The sequence below is a fragment of the Hyperoodon ampullatus genome, assembly GCF_949752795.1.
Source record: "Hyperoodon ampullatus genome assembly, chromosome: 5".
NCBI classification, from domain to species: Eukaryota; Metazoa; Chordata; class Mammalia; order Artiodactyla; family Ziphiidae; genus Hyperoodon; species Hyperoodon ampullatus.
In genome coordinates this window covers 121,238,855-121,264,017 of record NC_136918.1, presented here as the reverse complement: position 1 = coordinate 121,264,017, position 25,163 = coordinate 121,238,855, and the positions used below count along the sequence as shown (strand labels likewise).

Genomic DNA, 25,163 nt, shown 5'->3' with positions numbered 1-25,163 from the left:
GAACAGGATAGAAAGCCCAGAGATAAAGCCACGCACCTATGGTCACCTTATCTTTGATAAAGGAGGCAAGAATATACAATGGAGAAAAGACAGCATCTTCAATAAGTGGTGCTGGAAAAACTGGACAGCTCCATGTAAAAGAATGAAATTAGAACACCATACACAAAAATAAACTCAAAATGGATTAAAGACCTAAATGTATGGCCAGACACTATAAAACTCTTAGAGGAAAACATAGGCAGAACACTCTATGACATAAATCACAGCAAGATCCTTTTTGACCCACCTCCTAGAGAAATGGAAATAAAAACAAAAATAAAGAAATGGGACCTAATGAAACTTAAAAGCTTTTGCACAGCTAAGGAAACCATAAACAAGATGAAAAGACGGCCCTCAGAATGGGAGAAAATATTTGCAAATGAAGCAACTGACAAAGGATTAATCTCCAAAATATACAAGCAGCTCATACAGCTCGATATCAAAAAAAAAGAAACAACCCAATCAAAAAATGGGCAAAAGACCTAAATAGACATTTCTCCAAAGAAGATATACAGATTGCCAACAAACACATGAAAGAACTCTCAAGATCATTAATCATTAGAGCAATGCAAATCAAAACTACAATGAGCTATCACTTCACACTAGTCAGAATGGCCATGATTTAAAAATCTACAAACAATAACTGCTGGGGAGGATGTGGAGAAAAGGGGACCCTCTTGCACTGTTGGTGGGAATGTAAATTGATACAGCCACTATGGAGAACAGTATGGAGGTTCCTTAAAAAACTAAAAATAGAACTACCATACGACCCAGCAATCCTACTACTTGGCATATACCCTGAGAAAACCATAATTCAAAAAGAGTCATGTACCATAATGTTCATTGCAACTCTAGTTACAATAGCCAAACCATGGAAGCAACCTAAGTGTCCATCAACAGATGAATGGATAAAGAAGATGTGGCACATATACACAATGGAATATTACTCAGCCATAAAAAGAAACGAAATTTAGTTATTTGTAGTGAGGTGGATGGACCTAGAGTCTGTCATACAGAGTGAAATAAGTCAAAAAGAGAAAAGCATATACCGTATGCTAACACATATATATGGAATCTAAAAAAAAAAAAAAAAGGTCATGCAGAACCTAGGGGAAGGAGGGGAATAAAGACGCAGACCTACTAGAGAATGGACTTGAGGATATGGGGAGGGGGAAGGGTAAGCTAGGACAAAGTGAGAGAGTGGCATGGACTTATATACACTACCAAATGTAAAACCAATAGCTAGTGGGAAGCAGCCGCATAGCACAGGCAGATCAGCTCGGTGCTTTGTGACCATCTAGAGGGGTGGGAGAGAGAGGGTAGAAGGGAGGGAGATGCAAGAGGGAAGAGATATGGGGATATATGTATACATATAGCTGATTCACTTTGTTATAAAGCAGAAACTAACACACCATTGTAAAGCAACTATACTCCAATAAAGATGTTAAAAAAAAAAGGAAATGGCTAAGCTGCAGATCAAGCCAGTCACATGATTCCAGAGCTTATGTTTTAACCACTGCTCAAATCAGTAAATTTTATCTTCATAATTCATAGAATCAATTTTTATTTTTCAAATCAATAGTTACCATCAGCAAATCAACTGCCTAATTTTTAAATTTTTTTTTGAAATCATATTTTTAAAGATTTCTTTGTATTTCGTCAACTCTGTTACTAAGGTTCATACTGATTTTTGAGGCATATCACTCATTTAACATAAATTAATTCACTTAACATTTAACAAATATCTACGGATTTCCTACTTTGTTCCAGTCATTTTGTCAAGTCCTAAGCATAAAAAATGAAGAAACAAGGCATAAGTGTATTACAGATAGTACATTGTACATTCAATTTAAAGAACGGACCTAATGAGAATATAAACAGATAAAACTTTATTTTTCTCTACTTACTTTATTTCAAATCTCTCTTTTTATTCTGGGATATTTCAGGCAGATCTCTTCATTTTTCCAGCTACTTTAGGTACGCAATTTTCTTAACTGGGTAATTAAACCTCACTTTTAGGTATTAAAATGTACAGTCAAATACAACATCAAAACTTTAATATCATCTAAGTCACAGCTCTTTTTTTTTTTAATCTCCCGACTCAGGCACAAATATTGGCCCAATAACTTAAAGTAGAAGAAGGTGGAAATATTGTCTTTAACTTATTTCCCACTTTCTTTCCCTTCCATCTTCCTATAGCTCCAGTGTTGGAAGAGAAGCAGAAAAAGATAATCTTCCACCGCTGTAGTTTTCTTTCAGCTAACAGTAGCTCCTGGACAAATGCTAACTCTTTTGTAGAACAGAGTTGTGGGTTCTTTGGTGTGTTCCTCTCCCCCCTCCCCAGGGCCACTGCACAGTAAGCATGGGTAGTACACTACTTACCCTTGTGATCTCTTATAACCCTGCTTTGCTCCTAATCCCCACCAGCCAGGCTTCATTCCCGCACGTATTTGTGCTAGAACCAGCTTGTCCTGACAGGCAGCTGTCACTCAATTATCTTTCTAAGTGTCCATGTGGCCAAAAGAAAACTCATGCACTGCCCTGCACATGGAGAAAATGCAGGTTTTTTCTACTGCCACCCTCTCTCTTACACCTAACTATCATCAAGGAAAGTTCCAGCCAAATATCTGGCTTCTAAATTCATTATGCAGGAAGTGAATACTAATCTTTATTTATATAGCTATCTACCCACAAAATTTAGGACACTAAAGTTACCATCTCCCATGAAATTTTTCACTATACTTCAGTTTATTCTGGTATTTTTCAAAAAGTGTATCATGAAATCAATTTATTGAGTTTTGGCCAGCATTCTTTGCTATGGAGCAAAATGGATGGAATAGAATAGAATAGAACAGAATGGAATGAATAGAATGGAATGGGATGGGATGGGATGGGATGGGATGGGATGGAATGGAATAGAATAGAATAGAAATAACAGAACAAAGTAAGAGTAAATTTTAATTTAGTTACATGCACACACACTCATACACACACATATATACATTGGGGTGTGTCCTAGAGTATGTTTTAAAATATGTATTTTTACTGTGGTCCCAGCTGAAAAAAAGTATCTGAAAGTCCCTGCACTAGTCCTGTGTAAGCCCTGGCCCTGTCTAAGCACTAGCCCTTATGACTCTGCAGTGTAATAAACTTTCAGCTGGGGAGTGAGATGGCCTCTCTTCTTTAAGGCAACCCAGTATGAATTGGTTCTCTTGGGGCATCCTTCACTTGGTTTGCTGTATGGCAACTTCCTCTCATCTTGCATGTGAAAACACTCTTCCTTAAGACCCTTATTTAGTCTTTTTCTAGAAAAAAGCTCGAACCCTCCTTTTCATAGCTGGAAATAGGTGATAGCTAGAAATTTATAGTCACTGGACTAGTTTTGGTAATTTTTAAAGTATTAGTATGGCTACATTTAGTACCTCTCTGTAGAACATAACAGTATTTGTCAATGCTCACAGATTTGGGGCTACAACCTAGATTCTAAAGCAACAGAAATTATTCCTTTCAGTTGTCATTACATTTGGTCAGCATAAATTGAGATAGTCTCTATGGAGACCAGTACCATTTGTTTTTGAAACCATTTTAACATGAATCGTGTATCTATGAAAGCAGTACAGTATAGTAGTCAATGATTAATATTCACTAATAGCTTTTAAAATACAGGTTTCCCTGTTCCTTTTTTTTTTCAAGTGCTTTTTCTTACCCATTATTATTGTTCATGCACTACTAGGGGAAGAAACTTCAGGCTTCTCCATACCCAACTACTATTTCCTTTCTCAGAGGGTCCAAATCCCGTGTGGCCCCAACAGAGATCCTAATATCAGGATGTAGCTACCCCTCCCAAGTCATAATCAGAAAACAACTTGAGGAAAGCAAACCCCTCTTTTCCAGTGAGACGAAGACTCTCCCAGGGCAAAAGTCCTTAAGATTTAAACAAACATTTACAGGAAATATAGTTCTCACTCCTTTTAAACAATGAGTATTTCAAGTAGACATCTTTCTGCACAACTCAAATTCTGGAAAAAAAACTACCGGATCTACTCAGCTCCTTCCTTGTCCAGCCTCTTCATTTTCCTTCTGTTTCTTAATGTCCAAGCACATTCCCATGACTCCAACCCTGCTTTTCTTGTTTGGCTCTCCATTCCTACCTCCCTTCAAATTCCTACTATTGCAGGTTCCATTTCTTTAGATGACGTTTTCCCATCTCATCACGTTTTCATCAAGCTCACTGCTTCCAGCCTGGTCCAACTTTGATCCCACCAAAAGGCCCCTTCCACATTTCTATATAATAAAGGTTTGGAGGTGTCATTTGGATGGTAAAACCAAGAGATCTCTCTATGCTAGTGTAACATGCCAGTGGTTGTTACTTGTATTGTGTTGGCCAAAAAGTTTGTTCGGGTTTTCCCATAACAGCTTATGAACGAACTTTTTGGCCAGCCCAATATGTTCATTTGGGTTTGAAGAATGTGAGACTCACAGAGATGGTGCCGGAGAGGTATGTCCAAAACCTCTAGGCCATCTCTTGGAACTGCCCTGCCCTCTGCTGCAGAGGAGATGCTTAAGGTTTTATACACGCTCTTTTTGTTTTGTTTTGTTTTATTTTGCGGTATGCGGGCCTCTCATTGTTGTGGCCTCTCCTGTCGCGGAGCACAGGCTCTGGACGTGCAGGTTCAGGGGCCATGGCTCACGGGACCAGCCGCTCGGTGGCATGCGGGACCCACCCCCGGACCGGGGCACGAACCCGCGTCCCCTGCATCGGCAGGTGGACTCTCAACCACTGCGCCACCAGGGAAGCCCCTATACAAGCTCTTCTTAAGCCATGCCTCTGGCTTTGACAGAACTATTGCAGAAACATTCTGAGCAGTAAGTGTGTAGTCATAGTAAATACCAAAGCCAGCTTTAACTATGCACAGTGGCAAATAACAGGATGTTTAAAGGGGCAGACATGGGATTGGTACTCTAGAACTGTCTATTTATCATTTCTTTATCCTATAGAGTACATATTTTTTCCCCACAGAGCCCTGCAAGGAAGACAATTTTCAGTGTAAGAATGGAGAGTGTGTCCCGCTGGTGAATCTCTGTGACAGTTTTCCACACTGTAAGGATGGCTCAGATGAAGCACATTGTGGTACGTTTTATTTTTAGGGAAATACTTTTTATCAGCTTAACCTCTACATTTGGATTCTACAGATGTGAAAGGATGATTATGACTATATTTATTAGGACATATTTTGGTCCTCTGAGGTTATGGTTATGATCTCCCAGTGATTTCAGCACCACTGTCACCACTCTGGTTAGAACAAAAGCTAACATGCAAACTCTGTTTCTGTTTGTTTGTTTAAACTTGGCTACATTCAATAACTTTAAGCCTAGGACAGCCCATCTTCAGGTAAAAAGCATAAAATACCACAGAGAGACAACAGCCCACAACAGGCACTCTAGCATCACTCTTATTAACTGTTATACTCTGTACATTGCCTACACACAGAGGCACCCTCATGCTCATTTATAACTATCTTTCTTAGACTTGTTCCTTCACATGCTTGATTCTTCAGTATCTACTACTCCTCCTGCCTGTGACTCCTGTCCAGCCCCACTCCAGATCTCTATCACATTAGGAGTAATGGCTACTTTTACTCTGTCTTTCTTTTACTTCAGAGCACATACTTAATGCTAGTTATGATGTGCCAGGCACTGTAACTAAGTGCTGTAAAACGATCTTAACGTAATTAGAATTCACTCTATTTCAGTCATGAGAAAGCTGAGGCTTGGAGGAGTTAAGGGGCTGCCAAAGATCACACACCTAGCAAGGGCTAGAGCTGTGTTTCCAGCCTAAGTCTGTCTAATTCTAAAGTCCATACTGTTATTCTTTTTATAATAGGGAAAAAATGTAAACATAACATTCACTTACCGAATTACAATATGGTGTCTGTGGGTAAAACTATGATGGGTGATATTTTATCTGTTTGATAAACTAGCTTAGCTTAACCCAATCCCCACGTAGCCACTAATGACCTTAACACTCTATCCAAAATGGTTGTAAGATGGAGGGGAAGATGATGGAAACCAAACAGCAAAAGAATAAGGGCAAAGAAAATAGCTTCTGGAGAAAGACGTAGGAAAAAAAAATGCTTACAGTTATTCCTGAACTTGAGTTTTCCTTCTTTTAGAGAACACATTTGTAAGATATTCTCTTCAAAAAGCTTTATTTTCTGTTTATTTGCTGTACTGGTATGCAGTGAACTTGCATATCTCTGCCCTTTCCCTTTTTATAGTCATATGAAAGAGCAAAATTAAGTCTACCGAATTTATCTTTTTCAACTTAAGACTTCCAGCATACTGTTACGAAAAATTACATACTATCAATCCCTAAACTCTAAATGTTAAGAACATTGCATGTTTAGTTTAGAGTCCATCATTTTCTTTTATCAACTTAGGTCACAATGACCCTATGTATGATCTAATCTCTTTAGTGCGTCTCTTCAATGGCACGACAAACCGTGGTTTGGTGCAGTTCAGAATCCAGAGCATATGGCATGTAGCTTGTGCTGAGAACTGGACGACCCAGATTTCAAATGATGTTTGTCAGCTGCTGGGACTAGGGTAAGTAATTCTACCCAGCTCTCTCTTAAATTATTCTCAAGCTTTTTTATGGGTTTCAAATTGGGTTTATTAAGAAATTTAAAATTTATGGAAATTATGAATTTAGAAAATATACATGATCAAAAGGAAAAAATCAAAATCTTGCCTAACCCCGTTTTCAAACAACAACCACAGTTAATAACCTTTTAATAAATATTACATAAATATAAGTATATAGAAATAGTATAGCACAAAGTCATACAAAATACCATATCATGCTCTGTCTTGTAGCCTACTTACACATGAACATTTCTCATGTCATTAAATATTTTCTGTAGATTATTATTTTTAAGAAAAGGAAATATTCCATTTTATGCTATATTATAATGTATATAAGTAATCACAAGAGTAATGCAGAGAACATGCTTTTGCTGTATCTTTGCGACATGTTCATAATAGTTCTTTCAGAAGATTTGTATCAGTATAATTATTGTGAGAAAGAATATGCAAAATTACAAGACTTAATTCACGTGACAATTCCATATTAATGATTCACCAAAAATTTACTTTACATCCCAGTTTAATATCATAATATATTACATCAAATATATAAGTTCACCATATTCATTTTTTACCTTCCCATCAGTCTCAAAAGTGATGAGGTGAAAAATGGTGGGTGATAAATAGTAATAATTTACTTCATTTAAGCTGTATAATCTGTCAACTCTAATTCACCATTCTGATCCTTTGGTATTCATGATTTGAGAGATTTAACCATATTGGGTCACATATGGTTATTTACCACTCATAGCACTATATTATTTACCGGGTTGGCCTGTAAACTAAGAAGTCTATAAATATAAGACCCATATCTATTTTATCCATTGTTGCATTGCTAATATCTAGACTTATCCTTGTTTCAAAATACACGTGCTAAAAAATATTTGTTGAAGCAATAAGTTATTCTTTATATATAAGTATATATGTAAATATAAATATAAATATTTCTAGCTAAATAAATGTATGCCAGAAGTGTACATTTGCCAGTTATAAATCATTATAATTTCCTTTCTGCCTTGAACTGCAGAATTGTTTTCTAATTTATTTTAGAAGATTACACAAAGTTACAAAGGAAAATAATTTAAGTCCACATCCACCTATACTCCCAGCATTTCCAAGTTATCTCAGCTATTTCTAGTTCATCAAAATCAAAGGTTATTGATTACTTTCCTCTTAAGGGACCCTTCTTTCTGATTAATAATTCATAGAGTCATCATGCTATACACAGATTTTTGAAATTTATTTCAAAATGTTTATTTTTTAACCCAAAACATATTTTCCACTAGAAATAATGTTAGTGCAGTGTTTAATTTCTAGTAGACTTGGAGAGTTATATTGATTACCAGTGCCAAAAATAGCACCTAACCACCACATAGAGATATTTTACAGTAGGAAAATGTGTTGAGGTCCCAGTCAGAGTGTCAGAAATGCTCTATAACTTCTTGGATACTAGAAGTTGGATAACTACTAGTTGGATTGAGAGCTTTCAGCTCCTTTTACCTCCTGAAATGCTGTTCCTTCAGAATGGGAACTCCCCAGCTCCAAGTCTCATGCAAGTGATGTCATCCTCATCAGGAAGGCAGTTCCTATCAAATTCAAATGGAGGAAGAGAGTTTTACCATCCATCATGTAAATAATCATCAATTTGGTTTATGGGTATTATTTGGAAACCTTGCAATTTATATATATGTATCCCTTTTATTATATATTATAGTTTATGTTCTAACAAAAACCCTTTTAACCTGGGGAGCTTTGAGACATAAAGAGTCTTGGAGGAGGGTAGGTTAGGGGAAATAATGTTTTTTGATGAAGAATCAACAAAACACTGAAACGGACCATTGTTTATCCCCACTTCAAGTAAAGCACTGGATAAGTGGCGCTGACTCCAGGTTCCTACTTTAGTGTTGATTGTAGTTCAATAGCAAGCTCATGCAGGTGAGACCCTAGGAAGTCCTTTGCTTCCACTACTAAACTTGCCAGTAATACTGAGGAGCTATTTTATAGACTCAGAATCTTCATAAAATTTAGGCTGAGGAGATGGGTTACTTGACCTTGTGTCCACTATTGATGAATCTAAATTCTCTGGATGATTGGGCTTTTACTACACAGGAGCTTGAGTCCCAATTCATCACCTAAGCATCACTATATGCTTATAAACACAGGTGTTCTTTCCACTGTGGTTTGTGAATCTTAACTGAATTGTTTCGTCGAGGATAGATCGGGGTTAAGGTGAATCATTTACAAAGATCAAAGTGATTGATATCTTCTTTGGCAGAAATATTTTGAATGCATTTGAATAAAATTTGTTGGGTGATTACATAATGCTGATTCCTTCAGCTGTATGAGAGAACATATTGGAAAGGAAACATTTATCTTTATTATTTTTTAATAGTTGTCAATATAAATATATTATTTTATTTACTCCCAGATCGGAAATCTAAGCATTGGTAATGATATTGGTGCCTGGTCTTCAGATGAATGAGACATAGTTTTTGCTTTAAATGCTTATGTGCTGGAGATAGACACATAAATAACCTGATTCACTTTGTTATAAAGCAGAAACTAACACACCATTGTAAAGCAATTATACTCCAATAAAGATGTTTAAAAAAAAAGAATTATAAGATAATGTGATAAATACAATATGCTATAGGAGAACCTATACTCAATTTGGGCATGTCAGGAAAGGCTTTCTAGAAAATGCCTGAGCTGTGTGGATGACAGCCAATTCCACACAACTATCTATTTACATGTTTTTCCCCCAAACCAGATTTACTCTCTAGTTCACTGACCTCATTTCTAATGACTCACAGTCCTTCCAGATGGAGACAGGGACAGAAAACTAGATTTTTTTAGTGTGTGAAAAGCGAGTAGTACATCCCACTCTTGGATACAATATTTTTCGTGAAGGTCAGGCGTTTGTTTTCTTCAGAAATGAGTCAGGTAATCTCTGCAAAGACTTTAATCTTTGGACCTGCACTTATTAAATAGTCTCCATAGTGCTCTAGTAATTGAAAGAAAGTTAGAGCCTTAATGAGAATTTGTCTAGAGTGGTGCACGGTAATGAAAGAAAACTTGGCGAGTTTAAAATGATGTATTTGGTACAGTGGGAAGTAATTTAGGAGTCAATGTATTAAAAAGGCACTGTAGTCTCTCAAGATTATTTATTCAGATAGGGTACAAAATGCAATTCCCCACAGATTCTAGTAAATCATATGAGGCAGATTTCATCAGCCTTTCCTTTTCTAAATGAAACATTTTCATTCCCTGCCATTGATAGCTGCATAAGTAAAAAGTACTTTGAACAACATTTTCATGTCTCTGATCAAAGTATGAAGGAAAACATTTTATACTGATGCAAGAATAAATGTTAAGGAAAGTTAGAGTAGTGATTTTTAAAATAGTATTTCTTAGGAAAGCACACTACCCTGTTACTAACCCAGTAAATGAACTATGCAGGTGTTTTGCCCTGCTAAGCAATTAAAAATGAGAAGTCATCAGGTTTGTACAGCTCTACAAAATTCAGGAAATACTAATGCTTTAAAAATAGAGTTAGTTATATGTATCCCCATGAGGCAGCCCTATGAGGATCTGGTGTTACTTTTTAAATCACATAATAGTCCTGGTTAGATACCTTCAGTTCAAATATCAAAAACATCAAGTTGAGCCTCTCATTCTGAAACCCCAAATAAGAAACGGAATTACTTCAATGTTCTTCCATTTCAGAGGGGTTTCAAAAATTTGACAGGGGGGTGGTGAGGGGTAAAAATTTTTTAAGTTAACCTGCCAAATAAATAGAGAGCATGATTATTTAATTTCCTTTGTAAGCACTACAGCAAATTTGTATTCACAATTTAGCACTAAAAATAGGTTCCTGGAAAACTGAAAATAGAACCTGTGTTTCCTATTAATTTAAGAAATTGGTAGAAAAATAATGTTCCTCTTCTTGACTATATTTTCTGTCAGTGTTCCCAAATTTTCAACTATGTGGGAAAAAGCCTTAACATAGAACAACAACAAAGATTAGATATAAGAATTAATAGAAAAAATATAACTAATACATTCAACTTTCAATGATTTCTTTTTATTTGCTAACTTGACACAAAAATAATTAATGTTTTCTGTTATTTATAAATTTTAATTTACAAGTCCAACAACAAAGGAAATTTTAATTTTAGTCTTAGCTATGTCCCTAGCATGGGATGAGTGAGGCAGTGAGCTGGTCAGGTAGGGGCACTGCGGGGAGGGGTTGAAAAGAAATTTTATTTTATTTAGTTTAACTGACCTAGCTAAAAAGCTCATCATTTACCAGAATTGCAATTTATAACTCTGAAGGGTTTTTTTCCTGTTTTAGAATTAGAAATGCATTAATTAAAAATAACTAAAGGGAAAATAATAGCAAACTACTGTAACTGTGTAACTTCCTAAGATTCGTCTTAAGCTTATTATCTAACAGGAATGGGGAAAACACAGTGGCTAGGTAATTACATCTGCTATGGGCAAGGGCATGAAAGCAAGCGTACCACCGAACCACTGATTTGTAATCCAGAAGCTAGATCAGCAGCTCCCAAACCTGGTGATGAGTTACAGGCACCTGGTCATGGTCCCAGACATTCAGATTCAGGGTGGTCTAGGTCAGTGTTTCTCAGTGTGATTTTAGAAGCACATTAGTAACTGAATCACTTTGCTGTACAGCAGAAATTAACACAATACTGTAAATCAACTATACTTCAATAAAATGAATTTTTTTAAAAAAGAAGCAAATTAGCAGCATCTGCAACACCTTGGATGCATGTATACAGATGCATACATATTCTGGAACGGCCACCTCAGACCCACTCATCTGAAAGTCTAGAGCAGGGTACAGCAATCTGTGTATGAATAGCTCTTCAGGTGATTCTGCTGTTCACTGAAGTTTGAGAACCACTATCTAGGGTAGGTGTCCTTAATCTTCTTTTGCGTGTGTCATGGGCATTTTTGGCAGTCTGGTGAAACTTGCCAACCTCTTCTTAAGCTCATATTTTTGCATAAAGTAAAATACACATAATTACAAAATAAATTTATTACATTGAAAAAAATTATCAAAGTATTAAAAATACAGTGTGGTATTATATATTTATTTATTAACATAGTAAATAAGATATATTGGTGATTCCAATGATTATTGTACTATCAAATATGAGCATAGGAGCTGGGGAAGATGGCGGAAGAGTAAGACATGGAGATCACCTTCCTCCCCACAGATACATCAGAAATTCATCTACACGTGGAACAACCCCTACAGAACACCTACTGAACGCTGACAGAAGACCTCAGACCCCCCAAAAGGCAAGAAACTCCCCCACGTAACTGGGTAGGGCAAAAGTAAAAAGAATAAACAGAGACAAAAGGATAGGGATGGGACCTGCACCAGTGGGAGGGAGCCGTGAAGGAGGAAAGGTTTCCACACACTAGGAAGCCCCTTCGCGGGCGGAGACTGCGGGTGACGGAGGGGGAAGCTTCGGAGCCACGGAGGAGAGCGCAGCAACAGGGGTGTGGAGGGCAAAGCGGAGAGATTCCCGCACAGAGGATCGGTGCCCTCAGGCACTCACCAGCCCAAGAGGCTTGTCTGCTTGGCCGCCGGGGCAGGTGGGGCTGGGAGCTGAGGCTCGGGTATCGGGTTTCAGTCTGAGCGCAGGGAGAGGACTGGGGTTGGCGACCTGAACACAGCCTGAAGGGGTTAGTGCACCACGGCTGAATGGGAGGGAGTCCGGGAAAAAGTCTGGAGCTGCCGAAGAGGCAAGAGACTTTTTCTTCCCTCTTTGTTTCCTGGTGCGCGAGGAGGGGGGATTGAGAGCACTGCTTAAAGGAGCTCCAGAGACGAGCGCAAGCCGCGGCTAAAAGCGCGGACCCCAGAGACGGGTGTGGGACGCTGGGGCTGCTGCTGCCACCGCCAAGAGGCCTGTGTGCGAGTGCAGGTCACTCTCCATGCCCCCTTTCCGGGGAGCCTGTGCAGCCCGTCACAGCCGGCGTCCCGGGACCCAGGGACGGCTTCCCCGGGAGAGCGCACGGCACGCCTCGGGCTGGTGCATCGTCACACCGGCCTCTGCCGCTGCAGGCTCGCCCCGCACTCCGTACCCCTCCCTGCCTCCCCCCGGCCTGAGTGAGCCAGAGCCCCCGAAGCAGATGCTCCTTTAACCCCGTCCTGTCTGAGCAAAGAACAGACCTCCTCCAGCGACCTACACATAGAGGCGGGGCCAAATCCAAAGCTGAGACCCGGGAGCTGTGAGAATAAAGAAGAGAAAGGGAAGTCTCTCCCAGAAGCCTCAGAAGCAGTGGATTAAAGCTCCACAATCAACTTGATGTACCCTGCATCTGTGGAATACATGAATAGACAACGAATCATCCCAAATTGAGGAGGTGGACTTTGAGAACAAGATTTAAGAGTTTTTCCCCTTTTCCTCTTTTTACAATGAATTATCCCAAATTGAGGAGGTGGACTTTGAGAGCAATATTTACGATTTTTTTCCCCTTGTTCTCTTTTTGTGAATGTGTATGTGTATGCTTCTGTGTGAGATTTTCTCTGTATAGCTTTGCTTCCACCATTTGTCTCAGGGTTCTCTCCGTCTGTTTTTTCTTTTTCATTTTTTAATAATTACTTTTTTATTTTAATAATGCTATCATATTTTATCATACTTTATTCTATTTTACTTTATTTTCTTTCTCTTTTTCCTACCTTCCCTCCATCCTCCCTCTCTCCCCCTCCCCACTTTCTTTCTTTCTTTCATTCCTTCCATCCTCCCTCCCTCCTTCCCTCCCCTTCCTATCTTTCTTTCTTTCTTTCTTTCTTTCTTTCTTTCTTTCTTTCTTTCCTTCCTCCCTCCCTCCCTCCCTTCTTTCTTTCTTTCCTTCTTTCTTTCCTTCTTTCTCTCTCTCTTTCTTTATTCTACTAATTCTTTCTTTCTAATTTTTCTCCCTTTTATTCCGAGCCGTGTGGATGAAAGGCTCTTGGTGCTGCAGCCAGGAGTCAGTGCTGTGCCTCTGAAGTGGGAGAGCCAACTTCAGGACACTGGTCCACAAGAGGCCTCCCAGATCCACATAATATCAAACACCAAAGATCTCCCAGAGATCTCCATCTCAAAACCAGCACCCAGCTTCACTCAACGACCAGCAAGCTACAGTGCTGATCACCCTATGCAAAGCAACTAGTAAGACAGGAACACAACCCCACCCATTAGCAGAGAGGCTACCTAAAAACATAATAAGGCCACGGACACCCCAAAACACACCACCAGACGTGGACATGTCCACCAGAAATATAAGATCGAGGCTCAACCACCAGAACACAGGCACTAGTACCCCCACCAGGAAGCCTACACAACCCACTGAACCAACCTTAGCCACGGGGGACAGACACCAAAAACAACGGGAAATACAAACCAGCAGCCTGCAAAAAGGAGACCCCAAACACAGTAAGATGAGCAAAATGAGAAGACAGACAAACACACAGCAGGTGAAGGAGCAAGATAAAAACCCACCACACATAACAAATGAAGAGGAAATAGGCAGTCTACCTGAAAAAGAATTCAGAATAATGATAGTAAACATGATCCAAAATCTTGGAAATAGAATAGACAAAATGCAAGAAACAGTTAACAAGGACCTAGAAGAACTAAAGATGAATCAAGCAATGATTAGAAACACAATAAATGAAATGAAAAATACTCTAGAGGGGATCAATAGCAGAATACAGAGGCAGAAGAATGGATAAGTGACGTGGAAGATAAAAGAGTGGAAATAACTGCCGCAGAGCAGAACAAAGAAAAAAGAATGAAAAGAACTGAGGACATTCTCAGAGACCTCTTGGACAACATTAAACACACCAACATTTGAATTATAAGGGTTCCAGAAGAAGAAGACAAAAAGAAAGGGACTCAGAATATATTTGAAAAGATTATAGTTGAAAACTTCCCTAATATGGGAAAGGAAAGAGTTAATCAAGTCCAGGAGGCACAGAGAGTCCCATACAGAATAAATCCAAGGAGAAATACGCCAAGACACATATTAATCAAACTGTCAAAATTAAACACAAAGAAAACATATTAAAAGCAGCAAGGGAAAAACAACAAATAACACACAAGGGAATCCCCATCAGGTTAACAGCTGATCTCTCAGCAGAAACTCTACAAGCCAGAAGGGAGTAGCAGGACATATTTAAAGTGATGAAGGAGAAAAACCTGCAACCAAGATTACTCTACCCAGCAAGGATCTCATTCAGATTTGATGGAGAAACTAAAACGTTTACAGACAAGCAAAAGCTGAGAGAGTTCAGCACCACCAAACCAGCTTTACAACAAATACTAAAGGAACTTCTCGAGGCAAGAAACACAACAGAAGGAAAAGACCTACAATAACAAACCCAAAACAATTAAGAAAATGGGAATAGGAACATACATATCGATAATTACCTTAAATGAAAATGGACTAAATGCTCCCACCAAAAGACACAGATTGGCAGAATGGATACAAAAGCAAGACCCATATATATGCTGTCTACAAGAGACCCACTTCAGACCTAGAGACACATACAGACTGAAAATAAGGGGATGGAAAAAGATATTCCATGCAAATGGAAGTCAAAAGAAAGCTGGAGTAGCAATTCTTAAATGAGACCAAATAGACTTTAAAATAAAGACTATCAGAAGAGACAAAGAAGGACACTACATAATGATCAAGGGATCAATCCAAGAAGAAGATATAAATATTGTAAATATTTATGCACCCAACATAGGATCACCTCAATACATAAGGCAAATACTCACAGCCATAAAAGGGGAAATCGACAGTAACACACTCATAGTAGGGGACTTCAAGACCCCACTTTCACCAATGGACAGATCATCCAAAATGAAATAAATAAGGAAACACAAGCTTTAAATGATACATTAAACAAGATGGACTTAATTGATATTTATAGGACATTCTATCCAAAAACAACAGAATACACATTTTTCTCAAGTGCTCATGGAACATTCTCCAGAATAGATCATATCTTGGGTCACAAATCAAGCCTTGGTAAATTTAAGAAATTTGAAATTGTATCAAGTATCTTTTCCAACCACAACACTATGAGACAAGATATCAATTACAGGAAAATATCTGTAAAACATACAAACACATGGATGCTAAACAATACACTACTTGATAAAGAAGTGATCACTGAAGAAATCAAAGAGGAAATTAAAAAATACCTAGAAACAAATGACAATGGAGACACGATGACCCAAAACCTATGGGACGCAGCAAAAGCACTTCTAAGGGGAAAGTTTATAGCAACACAATCCCACCTTAAGAAACAGGAAATATCTCGAGTAAACAACCTGACCCTGCACCTAAAGCAATTAGAGAAAGAAGAACAAAAAAACCCCAAAGTTAGCAGAAGGAAAGAAATCATAAAGATCAGATCAGAAATAAATGAAAAAGAAATGAAGGAAATGATAGCAAAGATCAATAAAACTAAAAGCTGGTTCTTCAAGAAGATAAACAAAATTGATAAACCATTAGCCAGACTCATCAAGAAAAAAAGGGAGGAGACTCAAATCAATAGAATTAGAAATGAAATAGGAGTAACAACTGACACAGCAGAAATACAAAAGATCATGAGAGATTACTACAAGCAACTCTATGCCAATAAAATGAACAACCTGGAAGAAATGGACAAATTCTTAGAAATGCACAACCTGCCAAGACTGAATCAGGAAGAAAGAGAAAATATCAATACACCAATCACAAGCACTGAAATTGAAACTGTGATTTAAAATCTTCCAACAAACAAAAGCACAGGACCAGATGGCTTCACAGGCGAATTCTATCAAACATTTAGAGAGGAGCTAACACCCGTCCTTCTCAAACTCTTCCAAAATATAGCAGCGGGAGGAACACTCCCAAACTCATTCTACGATGCCACCATCACCTTGATACCAAAACCAGGCAAGGATGTCACAAAGAAAGAAAACTACAGGCCAATATCACTGATGAACATAGATGCAAAAATCCTCAACAAAATACTAGCAAACAGAATCCAACAGCACATTAAAAGGATCTTAAAATATGATCAAGTTGGATATATACCAGGAATGCAAGGATTCTTCAGTATATGCAAGTCAGTCAATGTGATACACCATATTAACAAATTGAAGGAGAAAAACCATATGATCATCTCAATAGATGACGAGAAAGCTTTTGACAAAATTCAACACCCATTTATGATAAAAACCCTGCAGAAAGTAGGCATAGAGGGAACTTTCCTCAACATGAAAAAGGCCATATATGACAAACCCACAGCAAACATCGTCCTCAATGGTGAAAAACTGAAACCATTTCCACTAAGATCAGGAACAAGACAAGGCTGCCCACTCTCACCCTCTTATTCAACTTAGTTTTGGAAGTTTTAGCCACAGCAATCAGAGAAGAAAAGGAAATAAAAGGAATCCAAATTGGAAAAGAAGAAGTAAATCTGTCACTGTTTGTAGATGACATGATACTATACACAGAGAATCCTAAAGATGCTACCAGAAAACTACTAGAGCTCATCAATGAATTTGGTAAAGTAGCAGGATACAAAATTAATGCACAGAAATCTCTGGCATTCCTGTACACTAATGATGAAAAATCTGAAAGTGAAATCAAGAAAACACTCCCATTTACCACGGCAACAAAAAGAATAAAATACGTAGGAATAAACCTACCTAAGGAGGCAAAAGACCTGTATGCAGAAAATTATAAGACACTGATGAAAGAAATTAAAGTTGATACAAATAGATTCAGAGATATACCATGTTCCTGGATTGGAAGAATCAATATTTTGAAAATGACTCTACTACCTAAAGCAATCTACCATTTCAATGCAATCCCTATCAAACTACCACTGGCATTTTTCACAGAACTAGAACAAAAATTTCAAAATTTGTTTGGAAAAACAGAAGACCCTGAATACGAAAAGCAATCTTGAGAACTAAAAACAGAGCTGGAGGAATCAGACTCCCTGACTTCAGACTATACTACAAAGCTACAGTAATCAAGACAGTATTGTACTGGCACAAAAATAGAAATATAGATCAATGGAACAAGATAGAAAGCCCAGAGATAAACGCACGCACATATGGTCAACTTATCTTTGATAAAGGAGGCAGGAATGTACAGTGGAGAAAGGACAGCCTCTTCAATAAGTGTTGCTGGGAAAACTGGACAGGAACATGTAAACGTATGAGATTAGATCATTCCCTAACACCATACACAAAAATAAGCTCAAAATGGAATAAAGACCGAAATGTAGGGCCAGAAACTATCAAACTCTTAGAGAAAAACATAGGCAGAACACTCTATGACATAAATCACAGCAACATCCTTTTTGACCCACCTCCTGGAGAAATGGAAATAAAAACAAAAATAAACAAATGGGACCTAATGAAACTTCAAAGCTTTTGCACAGCAAAGGAAACCATAAAAAGACCAAAAGACAACCCTCAGAATGGGAGAAAATATTTGCAAATGAATCAACTGACAAAGGATTAATCTCCAAAATTTATAAGCAGTTCATGCAGCTCAATAGCAAAAAAGCAAACAACCCAATCCATAAATGGGCAGAAGACTTAAACAGACATTTCTCCAAAGAAGATATACAGACTGCCAGCAAACACATGATAGAATGCTCAACATCATTAATCATTAGAGAAATGCAAATCAAAACTACAATGAGATATCATCTCACACCAGTCAGAATGGCCATCATCAAGAAATCTAGAAACAGTAAATGCTGGAGAGGGTGTGGAGAAAAGGGAACACTCTTGCACTGCTGGTGGGAATGTGAATTGGTACAGCCACTATGGAGAACAGTATGGAATTTCCTTAAAAAACTAAAAATAGAACTACCATATGACCCAGCAATCCCACTACTAGGCATATACCCTGGGAGAACCATAATTCAAAAACAGGCATGTACCAAAATGTTCATTTCAGCTCTATTCACAATAGCCTGGAGATGGAAACAACCTAAGTGTCCATCATCGGATGAATGTGTAAAGAAGATGTGGCACATATATACAATGGAATATTACTCAGCCACAAAAAGAAACGAAATTGAGCTATTTGTAATGAGGTGGATAGACCTAGAGTCTGTCATACAGAGTGAAGTAAGTCAGAAAGAGAAAGACAAATACCGTATGCTAACACATATATATGGAATTTAAGAAAAAAAAATGTCATGAAGAACCTAGGGGTAAAACAGGAATAAAGACACAGACCTACTTGAGAATGGACTTGAGGATATGGAGAGGGGGAAGGGTAAGCTGTGACAAATCGAGAGAGAGGCATGGACACATATACACTGCCAAATGTAAGGTAGATAGCTAGTGGGAAGCAGCCGCATAGCACAGGGAGATCAGTTCGGTGCCTTGTGACCGCCTGGAGCTGTGGGATAGGGAGGGTGGGAGGGAGGGAGACGCAAGAGGGGAGAGATATAGGAACAGATGTATATGTATGACTGATTCACTTTGTTATAAAGCAGAAAGTAATTAAAAATTGAGCATAAATGATATTTTTATAGTTATACAGTAACTGCAGTGTGATCTGAAGATATCTACAATTTGTTTTGGTGGCAAAAGTATATAGGTGTTTCTAATAATATTGTGGTTAGTCACCTGAATTTGTATCAGAAGAAAAGACTATATTTCAATTAGAGGTTAGTAAAAATAAAGATGTCATTATTTCTCCTCCAAATATAAGCCCCCTACAGGTTACCATGAACTACTAGGGCCTCCATAGAACCCAGGCTGGAATTTTGGCTTGAATGAGGCCCAGATGTCTTGGTTCTTTAAAGAAGCCCCCGTGATTCTGATAAGTAAGTCCTCTCATTTCAAAGGAACCCATGGAACTTTGTGTACTTGTTTCAGTAGAAAACATAGAAATTGTACAAAACATCTCCAAAGTTTGGCAGTTTGATTTCATCTGGTGTTAAAAACAAAGTTAAAACAAACAAACAAACTTTTTTTTTCCTACTGCAACCAGGTTTAAATACCCTATGAGGGTCATCTCTGACTTAATCCAGGGGATTCCTCAGTGTGTCATTCCAACACTAGCCTATTTTAACTTCTCTGGAAAACATTTTCCCCCAGTAGATCAAAACAAAATTAGAGAGTTTTAAAAGACCACTATAAGTAGGACATAATTAAAAGGGTAAAAAAAAAAAATTCATGGCTAAGTTTTCAACAAACACAGGTTTGTATTATTGCTTGCTTGGAAAATATTCATTCCTGATTTATCCCACTAAGTATTTGAAAACATATTATTGGGAATTAAGGTACTCTTTTATGTGAAATGTCACTTATTTTTATTAATACAATTTAAGGAGATATCTCTTTGTCTTTTCCTTTTATTTTGACTTACACTCAAATAGGTATTTTGTAACCCAGAGAGATTTATGTGGCAAGGAAATTACTGAGAATATAATTATACACATAACAGTTAAGAAAATCTCTTTTGGTCAGTTGTGAATCATCTACCAATAAATTTTCTGCAACATAGTTGTTTAGTCTATAAAAGTCTGTTAACAGAGTTGGATATTTTGTTTGTTTTTGTTTTTGTTTTTTACTCAAAGCCTTTTTTTTTCACTTAAAGTTTGTTACATAAAAACAACAAGATATTATGGTTTTTCCCAAACCAAAATATCTTCACCATTCCCTTAAGTCCTGTTGTTTGGGGAGGGGGAGGGAGGCTTCTATATTCTAACATATAAACAGATAAGGACAGGAGAAAACTATCATCCCTTGAGTATATTCTCAACCGTTCAATTTTTCAGTTCTGAGATTTTGTTTCTAAATAATAAATGGTGACTTAACATATCGTTGCTAACCTTTTATTTTGCCAAGAATATTTTAAATATTGAATATATCTTTATCGTCTCCATCATTTCTTAAAATAAAAAATAGTTTGTCGCAAACTTCTGCTGCTTATATTCTGTTTACTATGAATACAAACTGGAATAAATTGTGTTCAGTCTGAAAAAGGTGAGCTTGATTTGGAAGGATTTGAAATGCAGGTACTCTGTCTCCAATTAAATTCCAACTTTTAACATCCAGCACTGACACCTGGAAATATCTGTATGAACTGATGGCCTCTATACACCACTCTTAGGCTGCTGATACCAATATTTACAACAAAAAAATTAATTATGGGAATACTTTAGAAGTTTTTTTCCAAAAGAATGTTTTTTCCAGTTGTTCTGAATACCCCAAAACAATATATCTACACCATTAACTGCAGTCTTTTCTCATATAACGTTTGAGGCTGCATATATAGAACATGATCTTAGAATACAAGCTTTATGTGTGTCATTTTTTCCACGTGTATACATAATTTCTATTTTTCTCAGCCAGATAGTGAAAACATCACTTTGGAACAGCACTTCAGAATCCCTGGGTAGCAATTTAGTGTTTACTAAATAGTCTATTATTAAAGCTTTGCCTCTAGTCTTTCTTCTAGAATAGGCATGTGTTAAAAATTTAACTGCCAATCCCATCAGTGCAATGCCAGTGGTAGGTGTGTAATAAATAGATACTAGATTAAAAACTGGTTTATAAATAATTTTTCAATTTTTTTTCAATTTAATTTTGTTTTGCGTGTCCAGAGAAATTAATGCTTCCCCTCAGGATCTGTCTTTAAAAAGACAGCTAAGCAATAGACTAAAAACAGCTAGAGATAATAGAAGGCTTAAATCCACAACTCTGATGTATATTTTTAATGAATTACTCTCCTAGATGTCCCCCCACGTAGTCATGAGTGCTGTCAAATGACAAAACTAAAACAATTTAATAACGAGTTTGATGTCCTTTATTCAAGAGTAAACAGCCTCTAGATTGGGGGTACAGTGCCTCACAAGCAGTGGAGCACTATTCCTGAGGGATTTTGGGCAACAGCGAGTTTTATGGAACATTAGAATGGGCAATGAAGGTCAGGGATTTCCTTACAGACATATAGACTACCAGGTACTATTTTCTAGGGTAAGGTGAGCTAGCTAAACCTGAATTGGAAGACTGTGACTAGTGTTACATTTTCTTTCTACATTTCAGGAAGTGAAGCACTTCCTGTAAGTGTAGGTTGACTTAGGTTTAGAGTTGTGACGTGGACCAGGCCCCTGGGTGACCACCATTTTTTGGGTCCTGATATATGAATTAACTTTATCAGTGGCTTAAACAGATTGCTTATAGTAAGATTACGATAGGTAACTAGAAGTCACTTTGGAGGCCAATGAGCAGACCCCTGAACAAGTAAAGAATTAGATATCTTATTTGACTATGATAGTGGTTTGTGACTAGGAAGCATCAGAATCACCTGTAAGGTTTGTTAAAAGACTCATCCCTGTACGTCACCCCCAGAGTTTCAAAATTGTGGGTGGATCTGGGATAGAGCTGGGCGATTTGCAACTAGCCCCTAGTGAAGCTAATGCTGCTTATCTGGATTACACACCTGGAAAATCTTTCATCATGGAGAGCCGGGAACATAGAAAACTACCTAGAAGAATATCCAACACACATAGGCATTCAGCAGAATAAGTATACTGAGAACATGAACCAAAAGTGGTAAAAGAAGACAGACATCTAAAAGGGAGATTGGAGAGTAACTAGGATCCACAAACTTGTCCCTCCCAGTGAAGAGGTACACTAACCAACCAATTCCAATGATGTTTCTGGAGCCTTCATGCAAAGTCAACACAACTAGAGCCTCTTCAAATTGGACAGACATTCCTTGATATTCCTAAAAGTCAAGATTAGTGTTGATGAATTGTACCAGAAGCTGTATCGATGGTAAAATTCAGTCGTCTAAAATCTATTTTGATCCATATCCTGTCTTCCCTAAATGTGTGAGTCCTTAACTAAAAGATTCCTGCAGTGGTAAAGTCCTTCCTGATCTAGAGCATTCCTGACCTTCTACACCCTCTGCTGCCGTTTGAGATTTTTTTTTTTAACTGCAGTATAGTTAACTTACAATATTATATTAATTTCAGGTGTAAAACCTATTGGATATTTTTATAGATTACACACTGTCAGGGAGGAAGAAATTTTCCTCTACCGTTCTATAATTTCTTCTGGCCGGTCTAAATTAAATTGATATGAGACAGATTAATAAGAAGTTTCTACCTCTTAATCTACCTCTTTGTCTCTCCTTCCACCCATTTCCCCTCTGGCAACCCCTGTTTGTTCTTTGTATCTGTGAACAAACACCTATTTGTTCTTTGCATCTGTGAGTCTGTTTCTACTTTGTTATATTTGTTCACTTGTTTTGTTTTTTAGAAAACATCCAGTATTTGTCTTTCTCTGTCTGACTTATTTTGCTTAGCATAATACCCTCTAGGTCCATCCATTTTGTCATAAATGGCAAGATTTCATTCTTTTTTTATGGCTGAGTAATATTCCAGCGTGTGTGTGTGTGTGGGTGTGTGTGTGGATGTGTGTGTGTGTGTATACCACATCTTATTTATCCATTCATCTGTCGATGGGCACATAGGTTGTTTCCATATCTTGGCTATTGTAAATAATGCTGCTATGAGCTTTGGGGTGCATGTATCTTTTCAGATTAGTGTTTTCCTTTTCTTTGGATGTCTTTATGCCTGTTTTGTTTTCTGAGCTATAAAAAATATATTTTATATAAGTCCTTAAATAAGATGATTCTTCTTCCCACATGGAAGGAATATCTTAATCTTTAGCAATAATAGTATCAACACTCACTTTCCCTTTGGTAAATCCATTTCAGATTTTATTAAAGGAATGGTGATTGATTTGTGTGCTTAAGTTATGTTTATCTGCTTATAAAATGAAAGTGCAAGATGATAAATTCTGGGGCATTAAATACAAGCTCCATTGTTCCAGTTCTCTGTTCAGTGAATGAAAGGTATCAGACACTTTCAGTTTCTTTAAGGTGTTGTCTTACATGAAAGAGAAAGGAAACACCCTCTACTTCATTCTTTTCCTCTTACTGATCATAACAGCCATGAGTGTTCCTTGGAAACTTCCTCTATGCGCACAGACAGAAAAGGGTTAGCGTTGACTATAGCCTGGGAAAAACACTGGACCTTCTTTTGAAGAGGGAGTGGATGGGTCCTTCAATATACTCCAAAAGATAGGAACCACATCATCTCCCTGCCATCCCAGAGAAGATAGCAGGAATCAAGATGTTTCCAGCCTAAAGGCATATTTTTATATGAAGATTAAAATCTGGAATAAATAAAAGGCAAGATAAAGGTAAGAAAGTGAGAAGCTAAAAGTTTCCAGTTAAGCCTAGGGAAGAGTGGATAATTAAAAGAAATCTTCAGAGAAAGTTCACAGTTGAGAGCATGGCTGTAACAGGTTTTCAGGGATAAGAAAGACCAGTAACTTAATGTCTTTTGTCACATGGAGGTGTCTTTTTATCCCATTCTGGTTCACCATTTGACACTTGGAGGTACAGGCTGCATACTCCCTCTTTTAGAGCAAAAACATAGCTTCCGATTTTAAATTAGGGCTGTTAGGCTTTGATTTGAATGAAATATCAAGAACAAAGCAACAAAGGTAAACACTGAGGTCTCCTTTTTCTATGTTGTTCTTAGGCAATGTGCATTTTTTTAAAAGATGAATTACACTCAACAGGAAAATAAAAGATTAATAAATTATGTTGCGGCAATTCTTTGAAGTTGTCATTATAATTGACCATTATAGAAATTGTTGGACAACATAGAAAAGTCGAATGAAACAAATCAGATGCTCAAATGACATATGCACTGATTTTAACTCTGTTAAATAACATATATGAGCAGGCAAACAAGAACAAGAAGTATTATGCAAAATTTAAAATTACATTTTATGTCATTACGAATAATTCTACTGAGTTTTACCATCTTTTAGACATCAAAACATTTGAAGCTTAATATTAAAATGTTAATCTCTTTGCCTGGAATTTCATAATTTATTTCAATATCCACAGCATTAAATAACTAGAAGTTTCATTTATGACTTTTTTTGTGTGTTTTTGTTTTGTCCGCGTGCTTTTCCCTAGGAGTGGAAACTCATCCACGCCAATCTTTTCTACTAGACATGGACCGTTTGTACAACTAAACACAGCACCTAATGGCAGTTTAATATTAACACCAAGGTGGGTCTCAAAATGTGTTCTTTGACTAGTTGTACATGGACAGGAAAGAAGGTAGATTTTGAAGTCAGTCAGATTTTAATACCGCCATATATGCCACATAATCTTGAAAGTTGTTATTTAATTTTTTTATTATTCAGGTAATCTCAAACAGTATCTAATCGATCCTATCCGATAACATTGCCTAATCCTCATATACATATGGTAAGTAACAGGGTCAAATGAAGTATTACAGTGTAATTAGAGAGCACACTGATAGAGATTCAATAAGTTTTACTTCCACATTCTTTTTATCCATACTCTTGGATTTATAAACAAGTAAA

At 37.4% G+C, this 25,163-nt stretch overlaps 1 protein-coding gene across 1 annotated transcript in view; it reads left to right on the top strand.

The window, feature by feature from the left end:
- The window catches only part of TMPRSS15 (transmembrane serine protease 15), a gene marked incomplete at both ends in the record, with an annotated part of 146,724 nt that overhangs the window by 94,462 nt on the left and 27,099 nt on the right, over positions 1-25,163 (top strand). The window contains 3 exons of the mRNA XM_079705404.1: positions 5,060-5,170; positions 6,516-6,645; positions 24,748-24,843. Coding sequence (XP_079561530.1) covers positions 5,060-5,170; positions 6,516-6,645; positions 24,748-24,843 — 337 coding nt within the window. The remainder of the gene's footprint in view (positions 1-5,059; positions 5,171-6,515; positions 6,646-24,747; positions 24,844-25,163) is intronic.